This window comes from Macrobrachium nipponense, chromosome 2, assembly GCF_015104395.2.
Source record: "Macrobrachium nipponense isolate FS-2020 chromosome 2, ASM1510439v2, whole genome shotgun sequence".
Lineage (NCBI taxonomy): Eukaryota > Metazoa > Arthropoda > Malacostraca > Decapoda > Palaemonidae > Macrobrachium > Macrobrachium nipponense.
Genome location: NC_087201.1, coordinates 80783567 through 80805337, shown reverse-complemented (window position 1 = coordinate 80805337; position 21771 = coordinate 80783567). Strand labels below are relative to the sequence as shown.

Below are 21771 nucleotides of genomic sequence, written 5' to 3'. Positions count from 1 at the left end.
CACCTTCGCTCTCTTCATTAGAGAATTGAGGTTTGCTTCCAGTCCTTATTCTTTTCTCCTTTGAAGTGAAGAAGAATTAGGCTGGCTCTTGATAAACAAGAGCCTACGAATATACTTGTGCAGGCAGTTCCCGGCTTACGACAGGGAGTTCTGTTCTTGAGACATGTTGTAGGGTGAAAATCGTCGTAAGCTGATAATCATAAAAAATCATAAGAAAACCTTACTTTTAATGCATTAGGCATATTAAAGACTATGTAAACTGCATTTTTATTGTATTAAAAAAAAAATTCAAATATTGATTATTTTGCATTTTTGGAGTCATATTTCTTCCGTTTCTTCCATCAGATTGGTGTCGTAACCCTGGAAGTATTTTCTGATGAATATAATTGAAAAGTGTTGTAACCTCGGAACATCATAAGCCGAACCCGTCCTAAGCTGGGAACTGCCTGTATTCTCTTTGCAACTTGTCTGTTATCAGTTGCACTGTCTAGGTATAGGCACATGCATGCAAGTTAGTTCTGTGTGACTTAAGACCAATAGTACCTTCTCTTAAGTAACCTGAAACTCAGGACAGCCCTCTGGGCCTCCCAAGAGTTTCCGGTTTTGATTTTGAAATGAATAGTGGTATTTTTTGACAAAAACACTGCGTAGTTGGTCTTATCACTTAACAAGAGGGGTTCTTTCCCTCTTGTTTCAGTTAACATGCAATTGCTTGAGAATCTGTAGTGCTCTTGATATCTCTATAAGCTGAACGCATTCCAAGATGGAATGTACTACTAGGCAAGTCGGCCTATGACAGGGATGTCCAACCTTTTAATTTAATGGCCACATTGCAAACTTATAATATTTAACTGGGCCGCAAACCCCAGAATATCTGAACTGAATACGATTTTAATGGAAAATTGGACAATATAAAACAAAACATGTGCCAATACACTTTATTACAACATTGGAAATATTGTAATGTTTCTATGTAGCTATACATAAAAAAAACATTAAATTTAATTAACCAATATTAATTCAGTGAGAATTTTGACTTTGTCTTCCAGAATTTAATGAAAAATTACAATATAAAACAAAAACCATGTGAATACACTTTATTACAACATTGTAAATATTGTAATGTTTATATGTAGCTATACATATAAAATACCCATTATTTAATCAACCAATATTAATTCAATGAGACTTTTGACTTTGTCTTCCAGCCATGTTGTTTTCAATATTTTGCATCGAAGGATGTATTCTTAATTCTAAAAATGTTTGCTAAATGTTTGTCAGTCAACCTATTTCTTTCTGCAGTTTTAATGTTTTTCATACTGGAAAAAAAACTGCTCGCAAAAAGTATGTACTTCCCCACATACATAATAATTTTCTGGAAAAATTTATAATTTGATTGAATTCATTGAGAGAATGCAATTTTCTTATAAAATAAATGAAGTGTATGCACTCTATGGAAAGTTTTTAAAACCTTCCCGACTTTGCAGCTCAATCACTTCAAGTTGGTACTAACAAACTGGTGCTTTATCATACTGAAATGAAAATGGATATTAAATAATCTTAACTAAATTTCAATCTTTTTAAAATCAGAAAATCTAATTTTACGTTCAAAACACACATGGTGTTGTCACGATACTTATGATGAATTGTTTCTATGTAGGCTACGAGGCAATCATGATTTATTGTTATGTCAATATAGTAAGAAATAATCTAAGAAATTCTCAAAAATAATCTATAATCTAAATGGCAATTTTAAAAATGTAAATGAAATGCAAATAATCTTAATATAGATTTTAAATAATCTAAGTTCGCAGCCCTAGCTAAGCCTCATCACAGAACCAAGCAACTGACAATATATAAACTTAGATGCATGCTCAGTTGTAAATTTCATCTTAATCATATTGTTTTTTAAATTGTTTTTCTTTTATGAATTTGTTTATTAATATAAGGTATTTTAATTCATATTGTTTTTTAATGTTTTTCTTATTATTTTTTTTATTAAATTATAAAGTATTTTAATTCAATTTACATGAAACTCTCTAGCTCACGACATGATAAATTGCTAAAAACTTTTTTTTTTAATGAGAGTCGATAGTGGGCCGCATCCAAACACTGAGTGGGCCACAGTGTGGCCCGTGGGCCGCAGGTTGGACATCCTGGCCTATGATGTCTAGTGAGGGGCAGAGTACTGCCTTCTCACTGAGATATTGTCCATCTTAGTATTGTTTCTCCTTTCTAGGGAGGTTGGCAAAGGAGCTGTTGCCATGAAAGAATTTCACTTAGAGCCTCTGACAGAAGAAACAAAAGGACTGTGAACCACTCCGCTTGAGGCCACAGAGGTGCCACCAAGGTCATCTGGAGATTTTGAGAACTCCTTACTCTGTCCAGAATTTGATGGATCAGGTAAAACGGAGAGAAGGCGTACACCTCGAGATTGTCCCAAGGGTGCTGCAAGGCATCCTCGCTAGGGCAAGAGGATCCTGGTGCAGAGACCACTTTGTGCTCAGGATTTGGTGCCGACAACTCGGCTTTTCGGCTACCACATTCCTCTTGCCTAGAATGTACCTGGTGTAGAGCTCCACCGAGTTGTCGATCGCCCACTGGTACAGGTCGACTGTTATCAAATAGAGTTGATGAGACACCAGATCCCCCTGTTTGTTCATATAGGCAACCACTGTGGTGTTGTTTGACAGCATAACGGAATGACCCTGTACCCTCTCCCGGAACTCCTTTAGACCTAGGAAAGCTGCTTTCAACTCCAAAATATTGATGTGAAGTAGCTTGTCCTCTGCACTCTAAACACCCGAGGCAAGGAGTTCTTCCAGATGAGCACCCCAACTGTTGATGAAGGCAACTGAAAACAGGAGAAAGTTTGAAGGGGCAAACACAGAGGGACTCCCACGGTGAAATTCTGGTCGTCCAGCCACCAATGAAGGTCTTTCCTCACCTCTTCCCACAGAGGAACTCTCTGCAGAGGGGAATCTCCTGCAGGAAACCAGAATCCTTCAGTCTCCACTGTAGAGAGTGAAGGTGAAGGCGACCATGAGGGACCAGCTTCTCCAGAGAAGACAAAATCCCTAGAAGGACCTGCCACTGGTGAGCTATCTGTTCAGATTGTGACAGGAAAGAACATGCCACTGACCGAAACTTCTCCAACCCCAGGTATGACAGAAAAACCCTTGACGCTGCTGAATCTACATCCATACCCAGATAGAGAGCTCTCTGGCTGGGAACTAGATTGGACTTCTCCAGGTTTACTACTATGCCTAGCTCCTGACAAAACTGAAGAAGGTGATCCCTGTCTTGAATTTGTTTCTCCCTGGAGATTGCCAAGACCAACTTGTCATCGAGGTACCTCGAGAGGCAAATTCCTTTCGCATGAGCCCATGTCGAGACTAGGGCAAAGACCCTTGTGAACTCCTGAGGGGCTGTAGTCAATCCAAAGCAAAGGACTTTGAACTAGAAGACTTGCTCTCCCAGACTGAAGTGAAGGAAATTCCTGCACGAAGGGTGGATTTAAATCTGAAAGTAAGTATCCTTCAAGTCTATTGACAGCAAACGGTTGTTGTCTCTTATCGCTGCCAAAACCGTCCGGGCCGCCTATCCTGAACCTTGTCTTCCTTACAAAGTGATTCAGTGTGCAAAGGTCGATCACTGGTCTCAAGTTGCCTTTAGCCTTTGGAACCAGGAAAATTTTGACTGTAAAAACCTGTGAAGGAGATGCATGTCTTCCACCGCACTCTTGGTCAGCATCTTAAAGACTTCTTCCCAAAGAGCCAAGTACTTCGGAGAGCCATGAGGATTGGTCAGATTGAGAAGGAGTCTGTCTGAGAGAGGGGGAGAGAAGTCGAAAGGTAGTAAATACCCCACCCAAAGGAAGTCTACTATCCACTTCTCTGCTCCATGCAACTACCATTTGGCCCAATGGCCTGCTAGGCGTCTCCCTACCCGTGGCAATGGAGAGATGCCCACTCCACCGACGACCCCCTCTGCCCCTTCCTCTAGAGTCCCAGTCTTGTAGGGGTGAGATTGAAAGGACGCTGTTGCTGTCTTGACTTTGACAGAGAAGCAGACTGAGAGGCTCTCACGGAAGTTGAATGCCTGGTCGACTTGACAGGAGGTGACTGTCATGTCTGCCATTGCAGAGGGGGAGGAGGAGGACGAGAATGAGCTTCCGATTTAGATACCGCCTGATGTACTAGCCTATTTTTGGTATCCGCTTGCCGCCTGTTGACCGCCTTCTAAATGAGTTCTTGAGAATAGAAGCTGTGACTCAAGGAGATCCCCATTTTGGAGAGCTGACCCTGCCACCTTTGACAGGGCCTCGTCCCTCCTGGCCAGGAGGAGGTTACCCCACTTAGTTGCACTAAGGTGGCCTTGATATGAAATGGCCTTAGCCCCAGACTGCAATCGTCTGACAAAGAGGAAGAACTGACTGAACCTCTCTCAGCTCGATCCGACACTATCCTGGTTGATAGTGAACCACAAGTCCAACCAGGACATGCAAAGAAAAAGATAGACCTTCAGACCTAACCTGATCCAGGGTCTAACCAGGCTTAAGACGGATCGCGTCTGAATTAAGGTGACAAGGCATCAGCTTAACCCTTAAACGCCTATTGGACGTAGTAAACTCCGACGAAAATTGTCTGTTGGACATATGGTACGTCGATATAAAAAAGTTTTTTAAAAATTCGCGGAATAATAGTTATAGGCCTACTAGGCGAAAACTTTTGAATCACGCGCCTTGGGGAATGCTGGGAGCTCACGGATCAAGGCGTTGTTTTGTTTACAATTGTTACCCAGGCGCGCAAGCGCAAATTTCTTTCTTCTCGCACTAAAAAGTATCAGTGACACATCTCAGAAATTATTTCGTCACTTTGACATAATTTTTGCACCATTTTAAATTAGCCGTTACATGGAGTATTATATATGAAAATGTGGGCAATTTCATGTAGAATATAACAAAAAACAACTCATGGTTGTAGCTTTTATCGGTTTTGAAATATTTTCATATAAATAACAAGTGCCAAAATTTCAACCTTCAGTCAAATTTGACTCTACCGAAATGGTCGAAAAACACAATTGTAAGCTAAAGCTCTTATAATCTAGTAATATTCGATCATTTACCTTCATTTTGCAACAAATTGGAAGTCTCAAGCACAATATTTCGATTTATGGTGAATTTATGAAAAAAACTTTCCTTTCGTCCGCGCGGTAACTTCCGAAAAAATCATAAATTTTTTTGTCCGATAGTCGTAATGTTTGCACCATTTTAAATTAGCCGTTACATAAAGTTTTATATATGGAAATGTGCGCAATTTCATGTAGAATACAACTAAAAACAACCCATGGTTGTTGCTTTTATCAGTTTTGAAATATTTTCATATGAATAACGATAAGTGCCAAAATATCAACCTTCGGTCAACTTTGACTCGACCGAAATGGTAAATTAACGCAATTGTAAGCTAAAACTCTTATATTCTAGTAATATTCAATCATTTACCTTTATTTTGCAACAAATTGGAAGTGTCTAGCACAATATTTAGATTTATGGTGAATTTATGAAAAAAAAAAAATTTTTCCTTACGTCCGCATGGTAACTCTTCCAAAAAAAATCAGAAATTGTTTTGTCCGATTGTTGTAATGTTTGCACCATTTTAAATTAGTCATTACATAAAGTTTTAAATATGAAAGTGTGCGCAATTTCATGTAGAAAACAACAAAAAAAAAAAACCCATGGTTTTTTTTTTTGTTAGCTTTTATCAGTTTTGAAACAAATATTTTCCATGTAAATACAGGCGGCCCCTCGGTTAGCGGCAGGGGTTCCGTTCCTGGCCACCGACGCCAAGCGATTTTCGACGCTGAGCGATTTTAAAGCCTACGGCCGCCGCACACCTTCTTTCGAAACTCTAGAGCAGTCAAAGGGGCCGTAATCCCACAACGGCGCAATAAGTAAAATTATATTTATGCAGTATAGTACTATAGAATTTACTGTACAGTACATGTGGGTGTCTAGAGTATGTAAAGATATAATAAAGTTTATACAGTGTACAGGTAGCTGTAATGTTCAGGTTACGATCATTAGTCTTATGATAGTTCGATTTATGAGAGATCAAATTACAATGGCCTAACTTTATCCATCTTCTAGTACATAAGTTCAAGTAACAGCAAAAGAGAATGATGAAAGTATGGTTTTAACGTTATACTCGTTGCGTGAACGTGTACAAACCATGAACAACCGAACGAGAAAAACGACTTTTTTTTTCTAAGTACAGCCGAACTGGATAACATCTGTTTGGCTTGTATTTCGATCATCGTACTACGTGCAACATTACCTTATTTGTTATAAATGGCGTTATGTATAGAATAGAACTGAGATATCTTAATGTAATAACTTTATTCGCTATAGATCAGAGATCAATCTAGATTAAGATCAATCGGGAAATATACCGTTAAATTTAAACTAATTATGACTGAAGCTGAGAAAACGGTTCAAGCTGCTAATGACTATTATCGTACATCGGCAACAAGGATAAAACTGCAGTAAACGTCTGCCATCACACACAAACCATAGATAAAATTGGGATAAAATCATTTTAAATCAAAACTACTGTGCTTGAAAGAACACATTTTACTGTTGGTTTCACGCCGATATAAGATAAATAACGTAAAGTTCGTATTACGATGATATAAAGGATTACGTATTGCGAACGGGATCACGTAATTTTTACGCAATAAACATGCCGCCAACGTAATCTGTTTAACGAAAAAAATAGTAGTTCACATTCACAACGAGACATATTCAATAAATATTTCCACCTAAAAACACGCTGTATAAGGAAAAATAACTTTGTCTATATAAGTCAAGCATCTAGATATTCGTTTATGCTAACTAGAAGCAAGAGCATTCGCTCAGAATTGCGTTATGGTGAAACAGACTCGTATTCATCAGCTGATTTCAAACCACAACATTGGCCGCTCCGCGGAATACGGGCTTAAGTTTGCCGTAGTATTTTAAAATACAATAATATGAGAATACATACAATATTCTTGGATACAGTGAAATAATGTATAACTTTTTAAAGGATTTATTGAAAAGATGCATAATTAATAAAATAACACAATGCATTTTTCGGAAACTGGCGGACAAGAACGAACATGAAAAACCATCCCCTGACAACGTGGAGCGTAGTTACAAAGGCTGCCTTAATTTGTATCTTATTATGTCAAAACTGAAAATACCTTTACGCAATATATTTTCATACACATTTTAAACATAAAAGCATAAACATTTGAAAAATCGACACATCGATCGCTAAATTTGCACTTCTTTTTTTTTTTTTAACTATATTTTGGAAGAGCGGCAGACGGCGGCAAAAAAAGTGCAAATTAGCGATCGATGTGTCGATTTTATAAATGTTTATGCTTTTATGTAAAATGTGTATGAAAATGTATACGAATAGGGTATTTTATTTCTGTGCAGAAATATGATAAAAAGGCAGCTTTTGAAACTCCCCTTCAAGTTATCGACAACGATGTGTTTTCAAGTTCGTTCTTGTATGCCGCGGCGGCATACAAGAACGAACTTGAAAAACACATCGTAGTCGATAACTTGAAGGGGAGTTTCAAAAGCTGCCTTTTTATCATATTTCTGCACAGAAATAAAAATACCCTATTCGTAATACATTTTCATACCACATTTTGAACATAAAGCAAAACAAACATTTATAAAATCGACACTCGATCGCTAATTGTTCCACTTTTTTTAAATCGATATTTTCGGAAGAGCGGCAGGCGGCGGCTTACAAGAAGAACATGAAAAAAAACATCGTATTGGTATCGTGAAGGGCAGTTTCAAAAGCTGCCTTTGTATCATATTTCTGTACAGAAATAAAAATGCCTTTCACATAATACATTTTCACACACATTTTAAACAAAAGCATGAACAATTATGAATCGACATCCATAGCTAAATTTGCACTTACGTAACTCGATATTTTCGGCATAGAACAGCGTCAGAGGCATATTTTATTTTAACCCTAATACCTAGTAATAACTCTCCATAAAATTTGTTAATATAATTTGCATAACCTTTGTGGTCTGAATGGCATTTCTACATATGTATGAACTCGTAGACAACGGCGCTAGCGCGCTGTTAACTGAAATTTGTGCCGTAAAGATACCTTTAAAATGCCTTATTTTTTTAATGAATATTTTTGACGACCGCCGTAAAACCGATTCGCCGTTGAGTGATTGCGCTGTTAACCGCGGGCCGCCTGTAATGATAAGTGCCAAAATTTCAACCTTCGGTCAACTCTGACTACCGAAATGGTCGAAAAACGCAATTGTAAGCTAAAACTCTTACATTCTAGTAATATTCAATCATTTACTTTCATTTTGCAACAAATTGGAAGTCTTTAGCACAATATTTTGATATATGGTAAATTTTTGAAAAAAACTTTTTCCTTAAGTCTGCGCTATAACTCTGTCGATAAAATAAAAAATTCTTTCGTCCGATTTTCGTAATGTTTGCACCATTTTATATTAGCCGTTACATAAAGTTTTACATACGAAAATGTGCGCAACTTCATGTAGAATACAACAAAAAATAGCTCATGGTTGTAGCTTTTATCAGTTTTGAAATATTTTCATATTAATCATGATAAATAGAAAAAATTTGATCTTTGGTCATCTTTAACTCAACCGAAATGGTCGAAACTGCAATTGTAAGCTACAACACTTACAGTCTAGTAATATTCAATCAATTACCTTCATTTTGCAACAAATGGGAAGTCTCTAGCACAATACAGTGTTCCCCCCTTATTCGCGGGGGATGTGTACCAGACACCACCATGAATAGTTAAAACCCGCGAATAGTTAAAACCACCACTAAAAATGCTTATTACTGTCTATCTTGAAATTTCAGATACCAAATGTATACCTTTAATAACATCCTACTTCAGATATACCTAAAATTACTAACCTATTACTGCATTAATCTTTGAGGTTATATTATTAATATCATTTCAAAGTCATCTAAAACATTTTACCATTAAAAATATATACCTATACCTACAGCAAATAACAGAGAGAGAGAGAGAGAGAGAGAGAGAGAGAGAGAGAGAGAGAGAGAGCAATGAATGGCAACATCATATATTGGACCAAGAGTGAAATTATGAATTATTTCTTAGACAGAGAGAGAGAGAGAGAGAGAGAGAGAGAGAGAGAGAGAGAGAGAGAGAGAGAGAGAATAACTCCTAGACTCCGACTCCTTCCTCCCCTCTGCCAATTCGTATATCAAACTGTCATTTACTCCCCGCCCACCTTCCTCCCAAGTGGATAAAAAGACTGGGAATCGCTATTTTTAAGTAATCTTATTATTTGAAAATTAGTTATAAGGTAAATCATTTATTTACACTACAAAACAAATAAACATACATAAGAGAGAGAGAGAGAGAATGTTATTATTACTGTTTAATCTCATTAAACTTAATATTATTTGTAAACTAGTACTGTATATTATTATTTTACCGTAAAATGTAGTAATGTCCGTAAAGATATACTTATGCATACGCTTCCAGCCCAAACAGAGGGCGAGAGTTACCACTAGGACATACTTGTATCTCATGTGGCAAAAGAGTAGCGAGAGAGAGAGAGAGAGAGAGAGAGGACGGGAGAGGACGGAGAAGACGAGAGGAAGATTGAGAGAGCGAGAGAGAGAGATAGAGAGAGAGAGAGAGAGAGAGAGAGAGAGGGTTGTCCCTATTTAAAAGAGTGAAATGGATAGATTATTGTACTTCTTTAAAATACTATCACATATGAATTTTGAAATTAGTTATATTACTATTATTATTATGCAAAAATATTAATAAACATACACATGTACCATAGAAATTCTCACATCCTGACTTGACAGTTGTTGGACCCCAGCCAACTCAGCTTGGCTTTGTGTTCAAAGACATTTTTTTTCATTCTTACATAATTCTTTTTATTTATAAAATAAAATCTTGCTAATTCACTTTACTATTTTCTTTAATGAATTTATATTATTGCTGTTTACATTAATATTGATATTTGAAAATTAGTAAATCATCATCCAAAAAACATACATCTTTGTGAGAGAGAGAGACAGAGAGAGAGAGAGAGACAGAGAGATTATCATAGTATTTGTAAAATGCTTTCACATGATTTTTGTAATTACAATTATTGTTGTTGTTATTATTATTATTATTATTATTATTATTATTATTATTATTATTATTATTATTATTATCATTATTATTATCATTATTATTATTATCATCATCATAGGAGAATATTAATAAACATATACATACGTGTACCATAAGAATCTCTCATCTCAGTAAAAGAGAGAGAGAGAGAGAGAGAGAGAGAGAGAGAGAGAGAGAGAGAGAGAGAGAGAGAGAGAGAGAGAGAGAGAGAACCTGGAGTTCGAAAGAACTAAGAACTTACTAATTCACTGTAGTATTTTCTTTATTGAAGTGATTGCTCTTCCCATTAATATTAATATTTGAAAATTAGTAAATCATTTATCATACAAAAAGCATACATCTCTAAGAGAGAGAGAGAGAATTATTAGTTATTATGTGATATCATTTAATGTTATTAACCCTTAAACGCCTATTGGACGTATTTTACGTTGAGATAAATTGTCTTTTGGGTGCCGACCGGACGTAATTTATGTCTACATAAAATAGTTTTTTTAAAAATTCGCTGAAAAATACTTACAGGCCTACCAGCTGAAAAATTTTGAATCACGCGCCTTGGGGGATGCTGGGAGTTCACGGATCAAGGTGTTGTTTTGTTTACAATCGTTACGCAGGCGCGCAAGCGCAAATTTCTTTCTTATCGCACTAAAAAGTATCAGTGACACATCTCTGAAATTATTTCGTCACTTTGACATAATTTTTGCACCATTTTAAATTAGCCATTACATGGAGTATTATATATGAAAATGTGCGCATTTTCATGTAGAATACAAAAAAAAAATGCTCATGATTGTAGCTTTTATCAGTTTTGAAATATTTTCATATAAATAACGATAAGTGCCAAAATTTCAACCTTCGGTCAACTTTGACTCTACAGAAATGGTCAAAAAACGCAATTGTAAAATTAAAACTCTTATATTTTAGTAATATTCAATCATTTACCTTCATTTTGCAACAAATTGGAGGTCTCTATCACAATATTTCGATTTATGGTGAATTTATGAAAAAAACTTTTTCCTTACATCCACGCGGTAACTCTTCCGAAAAAATCATAGGTGCGATTGTCATAATGTTTGCACCATTTTAAATAAGCCGTTACATAAAGTTTTATATATGGAAATGTGTGCAATTTCATTTAAAAAACAACTAAAAACAACCCATGGCTGTAGCTTTTATCAGTTTTGAAATATTTTCATATAAATAACGATAAGTACCAAAATTTCAACCTTCAGTCAACTTTGACTCAACCGAAATGGTCGAAAAACGCAATTGTAAACTAAAACTCTTATATTCTAGTAATATTCAATCATTTACCTTCATTTTGCAAGAAATAGGAAGTCTCTAGCGCAATATTTCGATTTATGGTGAATTTATGAAAAAAAAAAAATTTTCCTTACGTCCGCGCGGTAACTCTTCCGAAAAAATCATACGTGCGATTGTGGTAATGTTTGCACCATTTTAAATTAGCCGTTTAATAAATTTTTATATATGAAAATGTGCGCAATTTCATGTAGAATACAACCAAAAATAATTGAAGGTTGTAGCTTTTCTCATTTTTGAAATATTTGCATATAAATCACGATAAATAGAAAAAAAAACATGTTCGGTCAATTTGACTTTACCGAAATGGTCAAAAAACGCAATTGTAAGCTAAAACTCTTACAGTCTAGTAATATTCAGTCATTTATCTTCATTTTGAAAACAATTTCGAAGTCTCTAGCACAGTATTTAGATTTATGGTGAATTAAAAAAAAAAAAAACTTTCCTTCCCTCCGCGCGCGGATTCTCCACCGTAAATCTCCGAAATGCGTACGTCGCATTCTCGGAATATTTGCTCCTTTTCATATTAGGCGTTTCATAGAGTTTTATATATGAAAATGTGCGCTGCACACAGTTTTATATATGAAAATGTGTGCAATTTCATGTAGAATACAACCAAAAATAATTGAAGGTTGTAGCTTTTCTCATTTTCAAAATATTTTTATATAAATCAGGATAAATAGAAAAAAAAACCCACGTTCAGTCAAATTTGACTCTACCGAAATGGTCGAAAAATGCAATTGTCAGCTAAAACTCTTACAGTCTAGTAATATTCAGTCATTTATCTTCATTTTGAAACAAATTCAAAGTCTCTAGCACAATATTTAGATTTATGGTGAATTTTTAAAAAAACTTTCCTTCCCTCCGCGCACTGATTCTCCACCGCAAATCTCCGAAATGCGTACGTCGCATTCTCGGAATATTTGCTCCGTTTCATGTTAGGCGTTTCATAGAGTTTTATATATGAAAATGTGCGCTGCGCCATTTCATGTAGAATACAACAAAAAATAATAGAAGGTTGTAGCTTTTCTCATTTTTGAAATATTTGCATAAAAAAAAATATATAAAAAAAATTCAACACTGTCAACTTTAACTCGTCCGAAATGGTCGAAAACTGCAATTGCAAGCTAAAACTCTTACAGTATAGTAATATTCAATCATTTATCTTCATTTTGAAATGAATTGGAAGTCTCTAGAAAAATATTTAGATTTATGGTGAATTTTTAAAAAAATATTTTTTTACATCCGTGCATTATGAATTCATGCATCATTTTGTGATAATTTTTTTCTCTGTGTTGCTTTGATCGTTTTACAATGTGTTATATACCAAAATGATTGCAATTTAGTTTACAATACAACTAAAACAAAATTAACTTGTTAGCTTTAACTGTTTTGCTCACAGCGCGATTTGAATACAATCATATATGAGATTTTGTTTTTGCGCTATCGTATATCGCATTATTTATATATGATAATGATATTTTTTTCATTTTTGATGGTTGCATACTAAACTTCAGGCAATGACAAAAAATGGAGCCAAAAATGAACTCTTAATCTTGAAAGCTAAGCGTGCTGTGATTTTTGGGAAAAAATATTTTTTCCGCTTCGGTGCTCACTCCGAGACCCCCTAGGCATATGGGAGACGATTTTTATTATACCCCTTAGGCTTTTAAGGGTTAAACTTACTAATACAGTATTGATCAATATTAATATTTTAAAATTAGTAAATCATTTTTGTATCATAAAAATGTATTTAGGCTTGAAAATAACATCAAAATACACTAATTGGTGTTTTTTTTTGTCATCGGAAAATCCCGCAAATAGGCGAATTCACTGCAAATAATGGGATATGGTCCAGAGAAAAATCCGCAAATCCGGAGAACGTGAATACGGGGAGCCCACTGTATTTTGATTTATGATGAATTTTTGAAAATTTCTTTTTTTTTTACATCCGCACGTTACGAATTCATGCATCATATTGTGATACTATTTTCTCTGTGTTGCTTTGATCGTTTTACAATTTGTTATATACCAAAATCATCACAATTTAGTGTACAATACAATGAAAAAATAATTAACTCATTAGCTTCAACGTTTTGCTCACAGTGCGATTTGTATGCAATTATATATGAAATTTTTTTTTGCGCTGTCATATATTCCAATATTTATATATGATGATGATATTTTTTTTCATTTCTGATGGTTGCAAACTAAACTTCAGGCAATGACAAAAAAAGGAGCCAAAAATGAACTGTTAATCTTGAAACAAAAGTGTGTTGTGATTTTTTGAAAAAAAAAAAAATTTCCACTTCGGTGCTCACTCCCAAATGCCGCCGGCACACGGGAGACACTTTTGGAAATACTGGCCCGGCGTTTAAGGGTTAACTACATTAGTGGAATAATACATCCTATGCCACACAAAAGGAGGAAGGAACTTCGAGGACTTATTGGAGCTCAGAGAGCCATCTTAGTCCAAAAGCAAGGCGTCACCACGCTGCAAGATAGATTGAGCATGCCCGACAAGAGAAGCTCAAACGATAGCTTAGTATCTTGCGTTGGACCTAGCATAGGGGTCATAGAAGACCAAGTCTGCGTTCTATCCCAAGATTGTTGAACTCATGAATGAGATCAGTAACCTCTGAGAAAGAAGACAGAAACTCCTGGCTCTCTCCCTCCTCTGGTTCCGGCAAAGGGACAGACAACACGAAGAATAAGGCTTGGAAGAATCCCCATCCTTCCCTAACAGCATTGGAGAGGCTTCCCTAGGAAACCGGGTATCATGCCTCGCACTGGTTGGAGTGGGGTCCGTAACTACCGAAGATATCGAAATGGAGGGCTCCAGAACACGGCCATGTGAAGAAACCCATACATGGACCCAAGCCAAACTGTGTACGCGCCGCTCATGTGACGAACCATGTACATGTTCGAGGGACGAATCACGCTCATGGGCGTGCAACGAGTCGAGTACACGGTCATGTGATGACACGAGTACAGTTTCGGTCTCGAGGCAGGGAACAACACCAAAGCGAACTTCCTGAAGGAGACTGATTCCCAATGTCCCGGTCTTTGGAAGGTGAATGAGAAACTCGTCGCCTCACGTTCTTGACCGTTAACCACAACACGTTTGCAGAATCTTTGGAAGGTCTAGGAGACACTTGTCATAGCAGTCACTTTCGACCTCTTAATCAGAGCTTCAGAGCTTTGTCAACTTTACGACAGACTGGAACAGGTACAGGAGACAAAGATGGTTGAGATGGAGGGCTAACACTTCCATGGACATCTCCAATGGCTCAATGAGATGTGATGATGTCATAGGTGAAGATGAAGGTGACGTCACAACAAAGGGAGGTAGAGACGCCACTACAGCTGACATCATAGTCTGAGAGGATGCTGGGAGTAACGTCATGACATCTCGAATGCCAGTGCTGGTCGATGGCCTCACTGGCGGAACGATAAAGGCAGGGCAACTCGGTAAGCATCAATGTGGACAAACGCATCTTACTAGGAGGCAGCTCACGGGAGCCAAAGTAATGTAGGCCTTGGGAGGGGTGGGGCGGGCTGCTGCTGGAGCTGGCAGGGGGTACGTGCAGCTAGGAAATGCAGGAGTTGATGGTTTTGGGCGCTTGGTCCTCAAGACCTAAATTTGATAATCAATCAAGTAGACAATCCAAAGAGGGGGCACCTCTTAGGCCTAGATATGCTCAAACAGCCGCCATTTTGTTTGATTCGGAATCTGTAGTAAGGAAAGCAGAAGGCATAGCCTCCTCCCCCTCAGGAAGGACATTGTATCTTGTGGGAGAGGAGCCTACATTAAACATAATCTCATCCTGTGTAACTGCCGATACTTCCAGCGATGAATCGATGGAAGAAAAGGAAGGAGACAGCGGTACAACTGATGCAAAGGGAATACTTCTGGCAGAAGGGGATGCTGAACTGTCCAAATGACAAGGCAAAAAACCCTCCCGAGAAGGACAAGTGGATACTCTTCGATGATCCCTCTTCTTGTAGAATGTCCTTCACTGGGACACAGGTCAGGAATGACATTCTGGGCAAGGATTTGTAATGGTACAAAAATTAGATCAGTAATTACTGCATGTAGTATGTGGATCAGTAATGGTAGCAGCCAAAAACCTGGAGCACAGAAACCCCTGAATGCTTGGGCACATGCATTGATGAGGTTTAGAAGAATTGGACTACCGGTTATCCTATTGTGAAGACCTCAGGTTTGTTAGCTAAGAAAAATACAGTTGTTCTTATGCAGGGCAAACCTTTTGTCTTAACAATAAGATAATCTAGCACCAGCTGGAAACCGGTTAAAAACAAAGATTGTAAAGCAAGGAATCTCTGGCATCTGGCAACTCATACATATACAAGGTGGATGTTGGTCACTGACCAGGCTTGGAACCTTGTGATACACCACTTTCTTCAACCGCCTTGGAGAGTTGTGTTTCACTTTGCTCTCCTTCCCCAAGCTGTTTTTTTTTATCGAAGTCTGTACATTGTTTCATATTTATTCAGCCCAGAAGTTCTGTGGACATCAACGTTTTTAGATGGCCTTCCTTGTTTTCTTTGTTGTCCTTCCTTGGGACAGATGCAAATTATAGTATATGTGCCTTTTCCTCTGCTTTGTCATCTCTTGTGTATTGAGTATGGTGGTCTGTCTCCCAAGAGGATATTGCCCCTTCAGAGAGAGAGGGCCCAGCTACTTTTTGTTCTTTAGTAATTTACTTTTGTTATATTGAAGATAGTTTGAGAACATTTGTATTGACATTAATGTTTTATGTATCTTTCATTTTATCTTACACATTTTTTAGGAACTTAGTAATGTTTTAGTATTTCAGAATTTGTGTTTCAGGATGTTCGAGACAGGGGTTCGTGTTGCAGACAGGATTTTTATGCTAGGATTCAGCTGTCTAGCATAGGAGTGCATTCCCAAACTTCTTCAACACAAATTTTAATGGCTTATGATTACGATCTTTCCATCTGCTTCAGGGCCAGTCATAATTGTTGTCTCGTCTCTTTCCATCATTTTTGTGGGAGTAGGACGTGGGTTGTACAGATCAGTACGGTACGGTTCACTCCCGTTTTTCCGTCCATCCTCACATAAATATGATTCTTTTTTTCCTCTTTGAGGAGAACAATCTTCTTTCCTGAGGGAGGGAGCATGTTATGTTTCTTTACAGGCTCTTCAGCTGTCAGCCCTGTTTTTCACCTGGAAGTCTGGTGGAGGTGGCGTTCGCTCAGAGCTTGTGAGCCCCTCTACTTGCTTCCCTCTGACAGAGATGCCACTTCACAAATTTTTTTACTTATTTTGTCATTTTAAGTTCTCTGCCTGGCCATCACAGACTTAAGTCTCTGGTTGGCTTTGGATTCTTCGTTAATTCGAGTGAATGTGGGAAGACGAAGAGGACACGTGTTGCATGGATTGTCTTCAACATCACCCTACAAAAGGCGGGTTTCACATTGCAACTCCGTTTCGGATGTCGAATCATTCGGCATGTTTGATGGTTTTGAACCCTTTATGATTCCCTACGCCTTGGACTTTGTATTTATTGATCCAGATCAATCATTACTTTGGTCTATTAATGGGTTGCTGTACCTGTGAAAGACTCCACACCCTTCATTAGATGTTGATTTCCTTTCTCCACCACTTACCAATGGAAACGTGTCTAAAGACATGGCTTTCTATGAGTCTGGCAAGATTGTGAGGAGCTTCTCTGCAGACAGCTACATCACTTGCACACACTCCTTGAGTGCACATAGTGCCAGTGGCTTGGTCCTTTCATCGCATTCCGAAGAATATGTCGGAATGGAAGACATTTAGTCCCATTAGGACCACACTATGTCTTTCTTCCTTCAGGTCTTTGCCCACAGGTCCTTGGAACAATTTTTCAATGGACCTGTGGTGGGTGCTTAACAAGTTGTGTTTGCTTACCTGGCATCTCACCTATGGTGTGCAGTTCTAGAGGTAAGAAGGATGCAAGAGTGGCTGGTCTCTCCTCCTTCCCACTCCTTCCACTAGCAAGGGGAGGAAGGAGACATGGGCAATAAGGCAGGAACATCATGTATCTTTGCCTTAATGCCTCCAACTTTTAATATTCTTCCCAGCTCTTTTCGTGTGGGTTACGATTCCTCACTCATTTTGAAAGGCCCAAAGTCTGACTTGTGATCTTGCAGTTCTTATATTCTGACCAATGTGTCAGAGGCAGGGCACTCCTCACCCTTTCAACCAGGTGTGCTGAACTTCAGTCAGTTCTAAACTCACTCAGATTCCTCCCTCGAATCGGTGAATCTTCCTATAGTAAAGGATTGAGGGTTTGTATATTGTTTAGGAACAAATCACAATTGTTTAAAAGTAAATTGTATTTTTCCTAACTACATAACAGGCAGTCCCTAGTTAGCGGCAGTCTTGGTTAATGGTGATCTGGACAAGCGCCATAAAAACGGTGATTTATGGTGCCATAACAGGCCAAATTTCACTTATCGGCACCATAAGGTGCCAGTAATAGAGTTATGGTGATAACATACCTAACAGAGTTGCCATTAACCGGTTATTGGTGCCATTAACCGGAACTTATTGCCATAAACGCCATACATCACAGAGTTTCGGTTAATGCCAGCACCCTGCCGATAACCGGGGACTGCCTGTATACAAACCTGAGGTCCTTTATACTAACTGCTCACCTCATGGCACCCCTCACTCTGAAACCTGGGCTAAAAGGCAAATTGGGATTGTTTACATCGTGGCAGGTGGGTCTCCCTTCCTACCTCACGGTAGTTATTGCCTAACCACCTTGTTCAAGAATTTTAATGGCCATGTTCCAGCTACACTGTAAGTAATTCCTATAGTAAAGGACACGAGGTTTGTATAATTAGGAAAATACAATTTATTTCCAAAATTGTGATATTTCCCTTACTGTCTCCAACACGCAAGGTTCATCATAGCTTATTTTTGTTGAAGTTATGTTTACATCCCTCATTCAAAAATGGCTTATAATTCTGACATTTGATCTTGCAGTTCCTGTATTCTGATTAATTTGTCAAAGGCAAGGTTCTGATTCTTGCTCTGTTGACCAGGAAGATAGTCTCAGGTGTGGCAAACTCCAGCCAGTTCATAGAGACTTACTCAGATTCCTCCCTCCAACTAGTGAGTCCTCCTAATCGAAAGGACTGATGGTTTGTATCATTTGGGAAAAAATCACAGATTTTAAAGTAAATTGTAATTTTCCTATCTATGCAAACCCTAGGTCCTTTGCATTACATTTCATGCCCAGTTACCGCTCACTCCTTAATCTGTCACCTGATGCAAAAGGCAAATTGGAATGTTTACATCCAGGCAGGTGGGCCCCCTGCCTACTACCTACTGGATGATAGTTAACTGCCTAACCTCCTTGTTTGAAAGTTTAACAACCTTTTTCTAGCTCTGCTGAAAGTATTTTCCTAACGTAAAGAACCTCAGGTTGGTATAGTTAGGAAAAATACATTTTACATAAAAATCATTGTGAATTTTAGTGGGCTATTTACAGCTCTAGTTGATTTTGTGGTTATTGGTAGCTTCGAGATTATTACGATCTCATAATCTTGAGTTACATTGGTGTTGGAGGTATTTGTGACAGTTTTTTGTTTGTTGATTATTGAATTCAGATGCAGTTCCCTTATCAATATTTTACTGTGTCTTTTGTATTTTTCAGTGTGTACATATTAAAGAGATTGTTAACGTGGTACTATCGTAGGAAAATATCCAAAAATGAACAGAAGCTCAAGAGTCTTCGTGAACGTAAAGCCAAAATCTTAGAACAGGTGATGGAAACGGAGACTTACAAAATAGCAAAAGAAATTTTAGAGACATATGCTCCAGATCAGCTGCATCGGAGTCAGGTAATTCTGTTTTATATTTGTAGCTTACTAAGTAATTACATTGCTTGCTGTTTCACTCACCGGCAGCTTAAAAATTTACTAATTCGCTGCAGTGCCAGTGTCTGTGTAGGTAACTAGACCCCACCCACTTTCTGGGTAAGAGGGGAACAACTTTAACAGAGAGCTTAGTTGTTTTTTTGTCGGCTCTCGAATGAAGTTCGTTTGTGAGTGGTCCGCTAAATTTTGATTTTCAACATTTTTCCATTGGAGATTCATCCCTTTGGTGAAGTATTAGTAGTCTCCAGCTTTGTATTTATGATATTTTTTCTTGACAAGACGTTTATCATGGATTTAGATTTTCTCCTTACTTTCAACGCTTATTGAGACTTGTTTTCGTTGACTTGTTAGATTTATTATTTCTGACTCGTGCAACTAGTAACTATTGCAGCAAAGGTTGCAATACAAGAACTACGAAAGCAAAGTACGACTCATACTATATGTTTGGACTGTAGGGAACAAGTATGTTCCGTTGACTTAACTTGTGAAGAATGTTCGGAGTGGTATGCTAAAAAATAGGTTTTGCTGGTCGCATTTAACAAATGGATAAGGACAGGAAACGTAAGGTGGCTGCTAGCGCTGAGAGTAAGACAAATAGCAAGACTGTAGGTAGTTCTGCAAAGTCTTCTGATGATAATATTCTTGTTATTTCTGTTCCTGCTCCCAATTCGCCCTCGATTCCCAGTCCGACTATTCCAGCTGCTCCTTTGCCCTGCTCCGTTACTTCCGTCCCCAACCCCTTTGCATAATTTTGACCAAAAGATTGGTCTTGTAGTGGATACTGTGGCCCAATTAGGGGTATCTGCAAAAGTTCTTATGGACAAAGTGTATGGTAGGAATGTTAGTGAAGTGACAGTGGAGGAGGTGGGTACTCATCCCGCCGATGCTCCTAGGCAAAGGTCACTGGTGTACTCCACTACACATAGGAGCAGTCATACCGGAGGCCCAAGGGAGGTCATTGGGGTCTACTCATAGGCAGTCATTCTCTTGGTTGGACCTCTTGCTACGTCCCAGGTTGCGACAATGGATGACTTTTGGAAAAGCATCCAGAAGGAAGTGAGTAGGCTGTCTTTGAGTTCTGAGGCTTCCACCCCATAGAAGAGGTGCCAGTGATGAATTGAGGCCAATGAAAAGGCCTGCGGCAGATATGATTCACTCCCCATAAATGCCTTGCAAGAGTCTTGTAGAACCCTTGTAGCAACCGTACAGTTTTTGGTATACGTAGTCCAGAACGGTTTTATCGGAATGTCCTGTATGGGAACCCAGGCTTTCTTCCTCGATAAGACTTTTTCATCTTCAAAGCGCCCTCCTTCCTCTCACAAGCACCCAGTAGTAGCTCCTGAATGCTCAATAGCACCCAAGCTTCCAGTAGCCCCTGAGCCTCCAGTAATGCTGGAGCATCCATTAATTCACACACACCCTTCGATACCCTATATATATATATATATATATATATATATATATATATATATATATATATATATATATATATATATATATATATAATATATATAGATAGATATAGATATATATAGATATACATATACATATACATACATATGATATACATATAATATACATATATATACATATATATATACATACAGTAATCCCTCGCTACTTCGCGCCCTCAGTGCATCGCTGATTTTTCAAAAATATTCATCAAAAATTCAAAATTGAGAAAAAATGGCGCTGGCGCTAGCAGAAGGCAGAGAGAGTACATTAGAACATCAGGTATCAACACGGAAATGGCACGTAACTCAAAATCCACCTCTCTGATTCGCTGGCCATCTCAGCTCCTGAATCTCGCAAGCTGATTGGCCGAGCCACCGAGATGCGTTAGCCAGCATCCTGCATCCCACCCTGCCGAGCGCCCAGCGAAGGAAGACCACATTCATTGTTCTCTCGCGCTCGTGTCGCTACTCTTGCTGCGTGAAAGTTTTAGCTGTATTTTTTGCTTTTTTTGTGCAAAATAGTGCTTGTGATGCCCTTGAAAATGGCTCCTAAACGTCCTACACCCTCTACATCCTCTGGTGAACCCAAGAAGAAGAGAAAAATGATGACGGTGAACGAGAAAGTGAAATTATTGGACATGCTTAAGGCAGGCAGTAGCTATGCGTCTGTTGCCCGCACGTATGGACTGAATGAGTCAACTGTTCGCTACATAAAAAAGGACGAATTAAAAATCCGTAAAACTGCCTCAATAACGTTCTCCAAGGAGACTAAGTGCGTTGTGACTCCTCGTAATAAGAAGATTGTGCAAATGGAGAATGCATTATCAGTGTGGATAACAGACTGTCGGGAAAAG

General features: G+C 38.1%; 1 protein-coding gene across 9 annotated transcripts in view; it reads left to right on the top strand.

Moving 5' to 3' along the window:
• LOC135220710 (endoplasmic reticulum junction formation protein lunapark-A-like) overlaps positions 1-21771 on the top strand; it is a 249695-nt gene that overhangs the window by 67387 nt on the left and 160537 nt on the right. For all 9 annotated transcript variants that reach the window (XR_010315766.1, XR_010315765.1, XM_064258125.1 and 6 more), the window contains exon 5: positions 19241-19427. Coding sequence is in view for 7 of the 9 variants with exons in the window: in XM_064258125.1 (XP_064114195.1) it covers positions 19241-19427 (187 nt within the window). In the remaining 2 variants the exon portion in view is untranslated. The remainder of the gene's footprint in view (positions 1-19240; positions 19428-21771) is intronic.